The sequence below is a fragment of the Sus scrofa genome, chromosome 1, assembly GCF_000003025.6.
Source record: "Sus scrofa isolate TJ Tabasco breed Duroc chromosome 1, Sscrofa11.1, whole genome shotgun sequence".
NCBI classification, from domain to species: domain Eukaryota; kingdom Metazoa; phylum Chordata; class Mammalia; order Artiodactyla; family Suidae; genus Sus; species Sus scrofa.
This window is the reverse complement of record NC_010443.5, coordinates 25,999,567-26,013,211: the sequence shown is the minus strand read 5'-3', so window position 1 is coordinate 26,013,211 and position 13,645 is coordinate 25,999,567. Positions and strand designations below refer to the sequence as shown.

The 13,645-nt window shown below is 47.5% G+C and overlaps 1 protein-coding gene across 2 annotated transcripts; it reads left to right on the top strand.

Moving 5' to 3' along the window:
- On the top strand, window positions 1,831-11,562 carry HEBP2 (heme binding protein 2). Of its 2 annotated transcripts, none has more exons than XM_005659178.3 (4): window positions 1,831-2,348; window positions 2,914-3,055; window positions 4,039-4,219; window positions 9,186-11,562. In XM_005659178.3, the coding sequence occupies exons 1-4, from the start codon at window positions 2,247-2,249 to the stop codon at window positions 9,382-9,384; spliced, it is 624 nt and encodes a 207-aa protein (XP_005659235.2). In that variant the 5' UTR covers window positions 1,831-2,246; the 3' UTR covers window positions 9,385-11,562. The 2 variants fall into 2 exon arrangements, with proteins under 2 accessions (XP_005659235.2, XP_001928597.3); XM_001928562.5 differs by having other exon boundaries at window positions 1,842-2,348; window positions 2,914-3,049.

The window sequence follows — 13,645 nt, the reverse complement described above, 5'->3', positions numbered from 1 at the left end:
GTAGCTATAATAAAAAAGCCAGATAATAAGTGTTGGGAAGAACGTGGAGAAACAGAATGCTCATACCCCACTAGTGAAAACCTAAAATTGTGCAGCCACTTTAAAAAACAGTCTGGGTTGGGAGTTCTTTTGTGGCACAGTCCATTAGGGATCTGGCATTGTCACTGAGTGGTTTGGGTCACCACTGCTGTGGTGCAGATTTGATCCCTGGCCCAGGAACTTCCACATGCCACAAGCATGGCAAAAAAAATAAAAATAAAATAAAATAACTCAAAAATTAAAAAAAAAAAAGAAGCCTGGCAATTACTCAGAAAATGAAACATGGAGTTTGCATTTGACCCAGCAATTCCATGCCTAGGTATTTACCCAAGAGAAATGAAAACATATGTCTGCACAAAAACCTGTACAAGAATGTGTATAGCAGCATTGCTGTTTACAGTAGTCAAAAGTTTGAAATAATCCAAATGTCCACCAAATGATGAATGAATCAATAAAATGTTTCTCTAACTGAATATTTTTCAGCCATTAAAAGGAATAAAGTACCTACTCATGCTACGTGAATGAACCTTGAAAACGTTTTGCCATAAAGCATTCCATTTGCTATGGTCTGCATGTTTGTGTGCCACCAAATTCATATGTTGAAATCCTGAAACCTAGTGTGATGCCATTAGGAAGCAGGGCCTTTGGAAGCGATTAGGTCATGAGGGTGGACAGCTCATGAGTGGATGTGTGCCCTTATAAAAGAGACCAGAGCGGAGTTTCTGCTGTGTGCAGTGGGTTAAGGATCTGGCATTGCTGCAGCTGTGGCATAGGTCATAGCCGTGACTCAGATTCAATCCCTGGCCCAGGGAACTTCCCTGTGCTGCAAAAAAAAAAAAGAGAGAGAGAGACCAGAGAAAAGCTCCCTTGCCCCTTCCATATGAGGGTAGCAGGAAGAGGGCCCTCATCTGCCCTCTTGTTGGCACCCTCATCTCAGACTTCCAGCTTCCAGAACCGTGAGAAATAAACTTCTGTTGCTTATAAGCTACCCGGTCTGAAGATTTTTTGTTATAGCAGCCCCAGTGTAGTCAGCCACTGTATGATCCCATTTATAGGGAAGGTTGAAAATAGGAACAAAGAGCAGATTAGCCAGTTGCCTAGGACTGGGGGATGGAGAATTGAAGAGTGATGGCTAAAGGGGTTTCAATAGGGTTTCTGGGGGGGGAGGGGTTGGAGGGATGATGATGGTGTCCTAAAATTCATTGTACTGATGGTTGCACAACTATGAATATACACTAAAAACCATTGAATGGTATACCGTGTATGAGTGAATTACATGACATATGAATGTTTTTCAATAATTGTCTTACAAAAACTTTTACCATCACTGGCCACCTCTTCCTGTTCCCTCTCTTCTTCTCTCTCTCCCTCCCCACCTTCCTCACCTGGTAGGTCTGGCAGGATGACTCAGGGGTTTGGAGGGCATTTCAGGGTGGGGAGGTGGGAAAGGACAAGAAACCAGGATAGTTGAAAATTTTCTCCAAGTGTGACTGTGGCCCCACCCACTTCTTTCCCCTAGGATCCCTGACGGCTGTTGGGGACCGAAGCAGCTGTCTAGGTGCGAGTGGGGTCACTCGCCCCTGGCTGGATCCCGGGATCCAACCCTCGCAGGGAGCCCTCCACACACAGGGGTGCAGACTGGGACAGCCAAGGTCAGAGTCTGAAGAAGTGTACTCCCACCCCAGCCCCACTTCCTGCCAACTTCGCTGAGGTCACTCATGAGGATGGGCCTCGATCACATGCCTCCCAAGGAGTGGACCCGGCAGCAGAACCGGCTCCCCGCGCGGGTGGGGTTGCGGGAGAGGTTCCTGGACCGGTTACACCAGAAACCCCATCAACCAGCTGCTTTGTCCGCCTCCGCCCCCGGCTCCCACAGTGGACGCCTTTTTAAAACAAGTGCGGGGCGGGAAGGACCCCCAAAGAAAGCCGGGCAAGACGGATCCTACCATCCTGTCTCAGAGGGAACGCATACCAGAGTGGCCAGCTGGAGCTGCCCGGGGTCGGGATCGCGGTCGCAGCGCCCCCTCCCGGCCCAGGCCTGGCAGTGTCCCACGGACACGGGGATCCCGCACTGCGGGGAGGGGGGCCGCGCCTCTGCAGGGCGGGGACTGGGGGACACGCAGGCGGGGCGGCCCGGAGTGGCCCAGGCGCGGCCTCTGTCCCGGCGCAGCTCACCAGGCTCTTCTCCTGGAGTGTCGGCGCCGCCCATGGCCGAAGTGCTGGATCCGGACCCCAGGACAGCCGAGTGCTCGGAGGCCCCGGCAGTGGAGACGCCGGGCTGGGAGGCCCCGGAGGACACTGGCCCCCAGGTAGGCTCCGTCGCGGAGCGCGGAGGATGCCGGCCGGACCGCGGGGAGGAGAGCGCGCGGCCGTCCTCTGGCTGATTTGCGATGAGGCCGGAAGGTCCCGTAGAGTTATTTAAGTAAAAACTATAGTTTTTAGAATGATATGAGTCCCATCCCTGCACAAACGGGAAAATGCGTCGGTGAGCCATGACCTAGGTACTGGCTACAATTCAATTTCTTTTCTTTGAGGTTTAAACAAACAAACAAACAAACAAAAATCGATCTTGTCCCAGAACCCGCGGTGGGACCTCTGGTCGGAGATGGCAGAACAGCGGCCTGTTTTAACCTGAGCTGAGCCGACTCCCCGCTCCCCTGCAGGTGGGGCGAGGCCTCCTGTATCTCCAACTGGGGAGTGCGGGGGAGGGGCCGTGCCCGGAGCTAAGAAGCCAGAACCTCAGGCGGGACCCCAGGGGCACAGCCCCTGGGCGGGCCGTCCCAGGTGGACCCGGGATTAAGGCACCTGTACTGTTGCATCTCACGCTGTACCTTCTTAGACTGGCTTCCGCAACTTTTTCCTGTTCCATCTTAGCCCGGAAGTTATGAGATCCGCCACTATGGACCGGCCAAGTGGGTCAGCACTTCAGTGGAGTCTACGGACTGGGATTCAGCCATCCAGACTGGCTTTACCCGGCTGAATAGCTACATTCAAGGCAAAAACGAGAAGGGTGAAGGCAATTTACCTTGTAATTATATATACTATATTGTGGTTCGGTCCTCTGGCTCATTGAGTTTTCGTTTATTAAAGAAGTATCTTTTAGAATGGAAAAATAACCAGATCATCACTTAATGGTTGAAGACAAGGACTCTTAGCAGCCTCTAGAGGAGAGCAGTACTCAGCAGTGCTTTTCTGCCCCTGTTCTCCTTGTCCTTGATTCTGCTGGCTCAACTGGGCCTCTGTGTAACTCAACTTAAGGCCTTTGCATGCTAATGCTTTGAGATGATTTGGTGACTGGTAGGGTAAGAGACATCAGGAGGTAGGAAGGTATAGGAACACAAGACTCAGAGTCTCAAGATACATCTTCTGGTCTGGTTCTGAGGCTGTTTATATTTTAACAGGTCACTTAGTGAATGGGTCCTCAGTTTCTGAATTGTAAAAATAATGATCTGGTCTAAGTGATCTCTCATTTTCCCTTCTATCCCTAAGACTATGGAATTTATTAATGAAAAATATTAATAGTACAGAAAGTGTTCAGTGTGGCCAGTGGGTAGTTGTCATTTTGGCCTTTTTTTTTTTTTTAAGATGAAAATTATCTTAAAAGTATTTGTGGCAACAGAATAAAGTAAATCAAGAAACTCCGATTAAAAAATAATAAATATTGGGAGTTCCCGTCGTGGCTCAGTGGTTAAGGAATCCGACTAGGAACCATGAGGTTGCGGGTTCCATCCCTGGCCTCGCTCAGTGGGTTAAGGATCTGGCATTGCCGTGAGCTGTGGTGTAGGTTGCAGACTCGGCTCAGATCCCAAGTTGCTGTGGCTCTGGCGTAGGCCTGCAGCTGTAGCTGTAATTAGACCCCCAGCCTGGGAGCCTCCATATGCCTCGGGTGCCGCCCTAGAAAAGGCAAAAAAAAAAAAAATTAGGTGAAGATTTTAAATGTAGTCTAAATCTGCTTTCACAGTGTCCTTTGCATTTCAATCTATATGTTTTGTGGCACAGAGATGAAAATCAAGATGACAGCTCCAGTGACAAGCTACGTGGAGCCGGGTTCAGGTCCTTTTAGCGAGTCTACCATTACCATTTCCCTGTATATCCCATCTGAACAGCAATCTGATCCGCCCAGGCCTACAGAGTCAAATGTCTTCATTGAAGACAGAGCTGAAATGACGGTGTTTGTACGGTAAGTGGTAGATAATTTATAGCCCTGCTGACTGCTGATTTTACTTGCCAGCACTTGGAGTTTAGCTCCTCTGCAATTTAGCTTCTATGCCTTTCACCCTTCCTTAAAAACAGGTCTCATGCCTTTTGTTGTGTTTTCCTAGTGCCTTAGTTTTATGTTACTATGGATCTGTTGCAAGAAATAACTCATTAAATGAGGAGTCTGTTGCTTACCTGCAACAAATAAGACATAATACAAATTATACTCCCCCCCAAAAGCATAAGATTGTCCTTGTTTGCCATCTAGTTAACTCTGAACAAAAATGCCTTAAAACACTGCATGCATGGGACCCCTCCTCCCCACTGCTAGGTTCTGAGACCCCAAGCTCTTGCCTTTGCTCCCTGAGCCAAAAGGATGGTAGCTGCTTCCTGCAGTTCCTGCCTCTGTTGGTTTCCCGGGTTCTTTTCAGTTTTTCAGACCTCTGATGCCTGTTCAACTCATTCTTTATATTAAATTTTCCCTGTTGGTATTTTTAAAAAACCTCCCCCAGTATATAAGATAATAGTCTCATATTAGAGTTCCCTTTATTCCTTTTTCACGCTCTCTGCACTACTAACCTGTTAGACTCCGTCCCTCTGTCTCTGTTTCCTCAGCTCTCACGTACCTGCCCTACCGGTACAACCCCAGGCACCTGCGCTCCCTCTTTGAAGCTGCCTCTGTCACCCTGACCCTCAGCAGTGCACTTGCACCTGTCACTCAAGGGCAGTGCCTTCGTGCGATCCATGTTTACCCTGTAACTCTCAGAAGGTCACTTGTGTCATTCCTCTCCTGGTTCTCTCCCTCCAGTGGCGCCACATCCACTCTCCACTCCCGAGGTCACTGCCGATGCCTGTTACTGACCCTCCCGTCATAGCAGACTTGCTCTAGGCCATCTGTTCATGCCGATTCAACTCCCTCTCAAATTTAGTGTCTCCAGCCTTGATTTCCCTGCCTGCTGGGCATCTCCACGTGGCGACTGGAACAGGGGATCAAAGTCAACAGCTCTGAAAATGAGCCTTCCCCCAGGTCCCAAACTCTCTGACCTTGCAGTGCCTGTTTCAGTAAAAAGGCCTCTTCAGCCTGACAGACTCCCCAGCAAGGACCTCTGAGACCCTATCAGCGCACTCTTCCCTGACAGCCAGTCCCCAGACCCAGCCCATTTGCCTCAGGAATGGTCCTGATTCTGCTCCCTTTCTCCCTGCTGTTACTTCCTAGGGCTCTCACCTTACAGGTGCCACAGCTAAGTCAGCTTTGCTACCCCAGTACTTGGCACAGGCCTGACCCTCACCAGATACTCTGACACTTAGCAATCTCAGGTCCCCCTGACCTACTGCACCCGTGGCAGGCGGAAGTTCCTAGGATTGAACCCGAGCCACAACAGTAACCCAGGCCACAGCAGTGACCACACTGAGTCCTTAACTGTCAGGCCACCAGGGAACTCCTCAATCTTGAATCTTAACAGTTTTGCTTCAAGAGCCTCCCAGCTGCTCTCTCCACCCACCAGCCCTCTTCTGTCCCCCACCCTCCACTCTGGAACCCCTGATCTCCCTTACAACAATAGCAACTGCACGTAATAGCAACTGTTACTGCATTAAAAAATCTCTGTCAGGGAGTTCCCTTCATGGCTCAGCAGTTAACGAACCTGACTAGGATCCATGAGGATGTGGGTTCAATCCCTGGCCTCGCTCAGTGGGTTAGGGATCCGGTGTTACCATGAGCAGTGGTGTAGGTCACAGATGCAGCTTGCATCTGGCATCGGCAGTGACCTCGGGAGTGGGCCGGTGGCTACAGCTCTGATTAGACCCCTAGCCTGGGAACCTCCATATGCAGCAGGTGCAGCCCTAAAAAGACAAAAAGACTAAAAAATAAAATAGAATAAAATAAAAATCTCTGTTCCTCTTGCTTCAGAGCGACATTGAAACTGTTCACAGTGTACACGATGCCTTCATAACCTGGCCCCAACCTGTCTCCCTGACCACTGTGCTCCCCCACCTGCCCCCTTGGTGAACAGGCCACTTCTTCCACATCTCTTTACTTTTGACCTCAGACAAGTTCTTCATATTTCCCTTGCCGAAATCTCCGCAGCTGTAAAATGTGTATAATCATAGTACCTACCTATCTCACAGAAGTGCCACGAGGATCTAATGAGTTGATTTACCTAAAATACTTAGAATGTGAGCCTGATAGGACTAGCGCCCTCTTCCTTCTCTTCCTGGAGAGCCCATTTTCATCCTTGAGGACTTAGATCAAATGGCACCTTGTCTGTGATGCTTTCCTCCTTTTCTCCAGTCAGCCAGCCACTCAGTCTTGTTATTCTAAATTCTAAAGACCTAATTATAGACTGCAACTGCCTCAAGAATATGGCCACATGTTGCTCTGCCCGTCTCCTTCGGCTCCTGGTGAAGCAGGTGTGTCAGGGGTGGGGTAGGCTCCTGAGTAAAGTCATGGATAAATCATTGCAGAACACTGTGTATTCAGGGGACAAAAGAGGATTTGTAGGTAGGAGGCTCAAGATTTGATTTTGTTTTATTTTTTTGCCACCCCATGGCATGTCGAGTTCCTGGACCAGGGATCAGATCTGAGCTGTAGCTGTGGCAACACTGGATCCTTTAACTTGCTGTGCCTGAGCAGGGACTGGACCTGCCCCCATGGTGCTGCAGAGACACCACTGATCCTGTTGCACCACAGCAGGAACTCCTCAAGATTTAATTTTAATGAAGAAGTGAGATCTGAAACAATTCCCTTTAGGCAGAACATATTAAAAGCTGGCTATTCCTTAAGGAAATAAATGATACATTTAAGAGCCAAAATATCTCTTAACACGTCATTCAGAATTATCATTTTCAGTGAACGTACTGAAAATTACAAACAGTTTTACAGGGTTAGGGTTAGGTTACCAAGTTGTCGTCAACGTTTTATTTTATATACGCGTGCATATGTAGATTCCTCTACTCATTCAACTAGGATTTAAAATATACTGCAGGAGTTCCATTGTGGTGCAGCAGAAACAAATCCGACTAGTATCCATGAGGAGGCAGGTTCGACCCCTGGCCTTGCTCAGTGGGTTAAGGATCTGGTGTTGCCGTGAGCTGTGGTGTAGGTTGCAGACAGGGCTCGGATTCCACATTGCTGTGGCTGTGGCATAGGCCAGTGGCTGTAGCTCCAATTTGACCCCTAGCCTGGGAACTTGGGAACTTTATAGGTGTGGCCCTAAAAAGCAAAAAAAAAAAAAAAAAAAAAAAAAAAGGTGCTGCATGCCAGGGATGACCAGATGCCTGGTAGACATTGTTGAATAGAACAGGCATGGCCTGTATCCTTGAAAGCTTACATCTTATCAGAAAAATGGCAGAAATGATCTTTTCCATTGGCACATTGATAATAAAACTTATGCTGGAGTTCCCGTTGTAGCTCAGTGGTTAAGGAATCCGACTAGGAACCATGAGGTTGCGGGTTCGATCCCTGCCCTTGCTCAGTGGGTTAAGGATCCGGTGTTGCCGTGAGCTGTGGTGTGGGCCGAAGATGCGGCTCAGATCCCACATTGCTGTGGCTTTGGCATAGGCCGGTGGCTACAGCTCCAGTTCGACCCCTAGCCTGGGAACTTCCATATGCCTCGGGAGCAGCCCTAGAAAAGGCAAAAAGAAAAAAAGAAAAAAACTTATGCTAAAGAAGGCACATTAGATATATTTTTGTTTCTGTTTTTCCTATTCTTAACCTTCAAATTAACCATGTTTAGGAGTTCCCACTATGGTGAGCTGGTTAAGGATCCAGCATTGTCTATGCAGTGGCTTAGTCACTGCTGAGGCCCGGGTTCAATCCCTGGCCAGGGGAAATTCCATATGCCATGGATGTGGCCAAAAAATAATTCACCATTATTTACACAACAGCTACCCATCCAGGTCAGCGTGCTGTCATGATTGAATCTCCGGATAGCTTTGTTTATGTACATTAAAACCTATACTTAAAGTTTTTTTCCCCATGTTTTATTCAGATACTTTAACAGTCTTTTCTTCCCCATCCCCATCGTAACCTCCTAACTGGCTCCTTCTCTCCAATCTAGTTCTCAACTCACTGCCTAAATTCTCATCCAGGTCTGATCAAGTTACTTTCTGTTCAGCATCCTTTGGAATAATCTCAAAAGGCCTTAGGATGATATACAGGGTTCTTCCTTCTGGCTCCGACTCACCTTTCTGACCTCATTTTCTGCCTCACTAGGAAACTGCTTTGTATTGAGGGACTTTTGTTCTTCTCTTGTTCCTCCGCTTTCTCTGCCCGGCAAAACCAGCATCCCTTCCAGACCCACCTGAGAGACACACCTGACCTCCCAGGTCATCCTATCCTCAGTGCTCCCGAGCACTTTGATTCCATCTCTGTTGAAGCTCTTCTCGGACTGCATAGAGAGAGGTGCCAAAATGCCCATCTCTTCCCTTAGACTGTAAGTTCATAAGGTCAAAACTACATTATATTCATCTGTGATACACCGCCTGCCTTTTTTCCCAAGGAGGAAAAAGAGAAGGAAAATGCTAGAAAATGGAAATTCTGGGAGAGGCTGCTAAGGGGGTTTCATGGTGGTCCCCTGACCAGGAGCATCACATCATCAAGGAGAGTTTTAGAAATGTAGACGCTCAGGCCCCACCCCAGACCTCCTGAATCTGCTTTTCCAGGTGACACCCAAGCATATTAGAGTCTGAGAAATACCATGTTAGAGCATGAGATGGTGTAAATTCCACATCTGCCCAACAGATGGGACGCATGCCTCCTCCCGGGTTCCCCCACCCCTGCCTTGCCTGGGAATCGGAGGCAGGAAGGGTCAGTTCAGCTGCCGAGAGGGAGCAGCGTTGAGGCTGTGCTCCATCCAGGATCCGTTTCATCCAGCCCCTGCTTTTCTTCTTCGACTGACTTTTGCCTCAGTGTTAAAATCATTGCTGGTCATTTCCTGTCTCCCTTGTAGGTCTTTCGATGGATTCTCTAGTGCCCAAAAGAACCAAGAACAACTCTTGACATTAGCAAGCGTGCTGAGGGAAGAAGGAAAAGTTTTCGATGAAAAGGTTTACTACACTGCAGGCTACAGCAGTCCTTTCGAATTGCTGGATAGAAATAATGAAGTGTGGTTGATTCAGAAAAATGAACCCTCCAAAGAAACGGAATGAGAAAATGAGGGCAAGTCCATTGCCAGGGGCAAAACTTCTGTTTAACATAGACATCAACATTACCTGTAAGCAAACTGTGTCTGGTTTTTCTTTTTCTTTTTTTTTTTTTTTTGTTGTTGTTGTCTTTTTGCCTTTTCTAGGGCCCCTCCCTTGGCATATGGAGGTTCCCAGGCTAGGGATGGAATTGGAGCTACAGCTGCCGGCATACATCACGGCCACAGCAACTCGGGATCCGAGCCGCATCTTCGACCTACACCACAGCTCACAGTAATGCCGGATCCTTAGCCTACTGAGCGAGGCCAGAGATCGAACTCGCAGCTTCATGCTTCCTAGTCAGATTCGTTAACCACTGAGCCACGACGGGAGCTCTTGTGTCTGGTTTTTCTACCTGAGAGCACCACTGTGAATTGAGCTTATTTCCACGGTGCCTTTTTCATCCTTGATGCTTCAGATACACAGATAACAGGGGACACAATTCTTTAAACATGGAAATTGGCCTTTATTTCTATGAGGCTCCAGGGAAACGTCCTGTTACTTCCTCTTTCTTCACTTTATCACATTCATGTTGTCTTATTTCTCCTTGGCTTTGTGTCAGTTGGATGTTACCTCCTCCAGATATTATTGATAAAAATGTTAAAGTTTATCCTGTGTGGAACTACTAGGCTGTCAAGCCTGGAGAGGTGAAATTTGGTTAGAAACAAAAATCAAATTTCTGTTGTGGCCGCCACTGGTACTTTCTTTGAGAGCCCCTTTCCCTCTCTGCCCACTGCCCTCACTACACAAGAAAAACTCACACAGTTCCCAAAGTGCTGATAATAGTTCATGACAAAGAATACACTTGTGAAGTTAGGGACTTCCTGTTTTATTTTGATCCTCAAGAAAGGCTTGTTTTTCCCAAAAGAAATGTATATAAACATAGAATTTTTAAATTCATTTGAATTTTTTAAGTAGGCAGTATTTCTGGAGGTCATATAAAAATGATTCAGGGAGTTCCCATAGTGGCTCAGCGTAATGAACCCTACTGGTATATCCATGAGGATGCAGGTTCAATCCCTGGCCTCACTCAATGGATTAGGGATCCGGCATTGCTGTGAGCTGCAGTGTGGGTCGCAGACGCAGCTTGGATCTGGCATGGCTGTGGCTGGCAGCTCCAAGTCAACCACTAGCCTGGGAACTTCCATATGCTGTATGTGCAGCCCTAAAAAGCAAAAAAAAAAAAAAAAAAAAAAAAAGAGAGAGAGAGAGAGAGAGACTCATTATTCAAAGTGTGGGTTGCTGCAAAAGCAAGGAGGTTGGAATCCTGACCTCATTACTGGAAAGCAACCATCCCGGAGAGGACAATGTCACATCCAGATACCTGGAAGCCTCTCATGGGAAGATCACAGCTTTACTGTGAGCTTCCAGGGGGATGATGTTGTAGGCATGAAGGAGAGCAGGTTGGAGCTCAGTAACTTCCCAATAGGTAAAGCTGCCCACAAATGACATTACTTTCATTCCCATTATTGTACGCATTCAGGCAGGGGCCATGTGATCACTTATATGGGAGACTTGAATATCCAGCGGATGAAAGGATGAGGCCAGATGATGCTCAAGGTCCCTTCAGCCCCAATATTAGATGATATCTCTTAACACTAGTCTCCCTAACCTGGATACAGTAGACCAACATACCTTATTAATGGTTTCCATAGCTAACCATTTATGGATTGTCTTCTAGATGCACTATTTCATGTAAATTCCCACAGTCAACCCTGTATGAGACCTTGTATTGTCATTTGACAGATTAAGTCATGAGGCACAGAGATGTTAGGTAACTTGTCCCAGAGGCAGCTGTAAGGACAGAGGCCGATTCCAGCCCAGGCAATGGGGCACCCACTGGCAGTCAGTGTTCGGGAGTGTAGCTTTCTCAGGCCATCAGTGGCTGGGACTGTGTGGAGGTGTTCTTGCTGCATGTCGTGCATGCAGAATAAACATGATCATGACCTCAGAAGTACCTTCTTAGACTGTAATTGGGGTACAAAACAAGCTGTATTTCCAGTTTTGAAATTAGTATATGGATCTACATTTTAAAATCTCAGACAATCACTTTCCAAAAGTATTTGCTTACATGGAGTATTTTTTGATCCTTTGCATGTTTGTGTTTGCCAAAAATAAATTTCTTTTCTAGCTCATTCACTGAAACCAACTGTAGGTCACCTTCTAGTCCTCCCACTGATGAATGTCCACAGTACTAACGTTTACTGGTTTAAGGTAAATATTTGTATATTTATTCCACAGCTCTGTATAAAAGAGGCATCTCTTATGCAATGAATTCCATTTTAGATGAGAAAAGGATATTTCTGATTGCCAAAATTTAATTGTAATTTGCAACACATTCAATAAAAAAAGCAATATTGGAGTTCCCACAATGGGAACCTCAGAGCTAATGAACCCGACTAGTATCCATGAGGATGCAGGTTTGATTTCTCGCCTCGCTCAGCAGGTTAAGGATCCAGTGTTGCCATGAGCTGTGGTGTAGGTCACAGATTCAGCTCAGGCTGCATTGCTGTGGCTATGGTTTAGGCCAGCAGCTGCAGGTCCCATTCAATTCCTAGCCTGGGAACTTCCATATGCCTCAGGTACAGCCCTAAAAAACAAAAACAAAGCAATATTATACTATTCAGATCCAGGGTATCCTATTTTCTCCTCCTGGTCCATAAATCGCAAACTGAAATATTTTTAGCCTGAAATCAATCAATGCAGAGACTATTTCTCACAGTCATGGGTCAATTATTTTAATTTTGCAGCTGACGTGGACTACAAAATATCCCTCAACATTTCTATTGAGATTTTTCTTATCGATAGGAAGTTCACATCTAGATTTCTTTCTGAGGCTAAACATTCCGCCTTTCCTGTTGCTCTAAGTTGTGCTCCATCAATTTGCCCTTCCTTCATCTCAGGCTCTCCCTTCCCACCTGCACCAATCATAGGCTGGGTCTGCCTGATGCTCCACATTCCCCAAAACAAAATTCTGGTTCCCCCAGACCCTTACAAGGACAGCAATTCCCATCTCGCCCCTGCCTTCATTATCCAGTTCCTCTGTAAAGAGTTGTCCAGAGGCTTCCCTGGAGCTCTAGGTTTCGAGGAGGTTTTTCAGAGACATGGTGCACATGTCAATCTGTCATATGTTTTTTACGGTCTGAAAACGATTCACTTAAACTCAGTGCATTCATTCGTTCCTTTCCAGTCATCACTTAACCCTCTCCAAATCTTGCTCTTCCCTCTACATGGTCCACTGAAATATCATTTATTTTCTTTCTAGGGACACACATGTGACATATGGAAGTTCCCAGGCTAAGGGTCAAATCAGAGCTACAATTGCCAGCCTACACCACAGCCACAGCAATGCAGGATCCAAGCTGCACCTGCGCCCTACACCGCAGCTCACGCCGGATCCTTAACCCACGGAGCAAAGCTAGGGATTGAACCTGCATCCTCATGGATGCTAATCAGGTTCATTACCACTGAACTCCATCATTCATTTTCATTCATTCTTCAAGAAGTCATTGTGGAATCCCTCCTGTGTTGCAGGCTCTGCTCTCTGTCCAGGGGCCGGGATGTGGTGATGGGCAGAAATGCTCCCCTGTCAATGACTGTAACCATCAAGCCAACCACATCTCCCACCCTCTAGTTAGTCCTCCTTCCAGCTGAGAATAGCGGTGAGCAGGACAGGGCCCCTGTCCTCGTGGACTGGAGAGTGAGAGAGCGCAAATACCAGTGAGGCAGGGGGACAAGCTGGCGGGTGGCTGGGTGGAGTGCAGTGGCCATCACATGGGGGGGGTGAGTCCTTCATGAGGAAGAGACAGGCTAAATGATGAGAATGATGAGAAGGAGCCACTCAGGGACAGCCTGGAGGTGGGGTAAGGGGATTGTTGGGAACAGAGGTGGCCGTGTCCAAGAAGAGGCCACCCTCAGGATAGAGAACAAAGCTGCGAATACCGCTCGCGGAACAGGGAGCACCGTGCTTGCAAGACACTGTCTCTCTGGACAAGGAAAACTGCTGACGCCTACAGGGTTTCAGGAAGCATAGAGTGCAGGATTAGCGGCCTTTCAGAATCACTCAGGAATGGGTGGAGCTTTAGTTGCAGAGGGGCAGTTACCAGAATGAGGCCACTGCTGATGCGTGTTATTTGGGAGCCTGGCTTAGGGGCGAGGTTACTTGTGGGAAGCTGGCATCGATGCGAAGTTGCTATCAACCATTCCTGGTACTTATTTGGTATTGTGG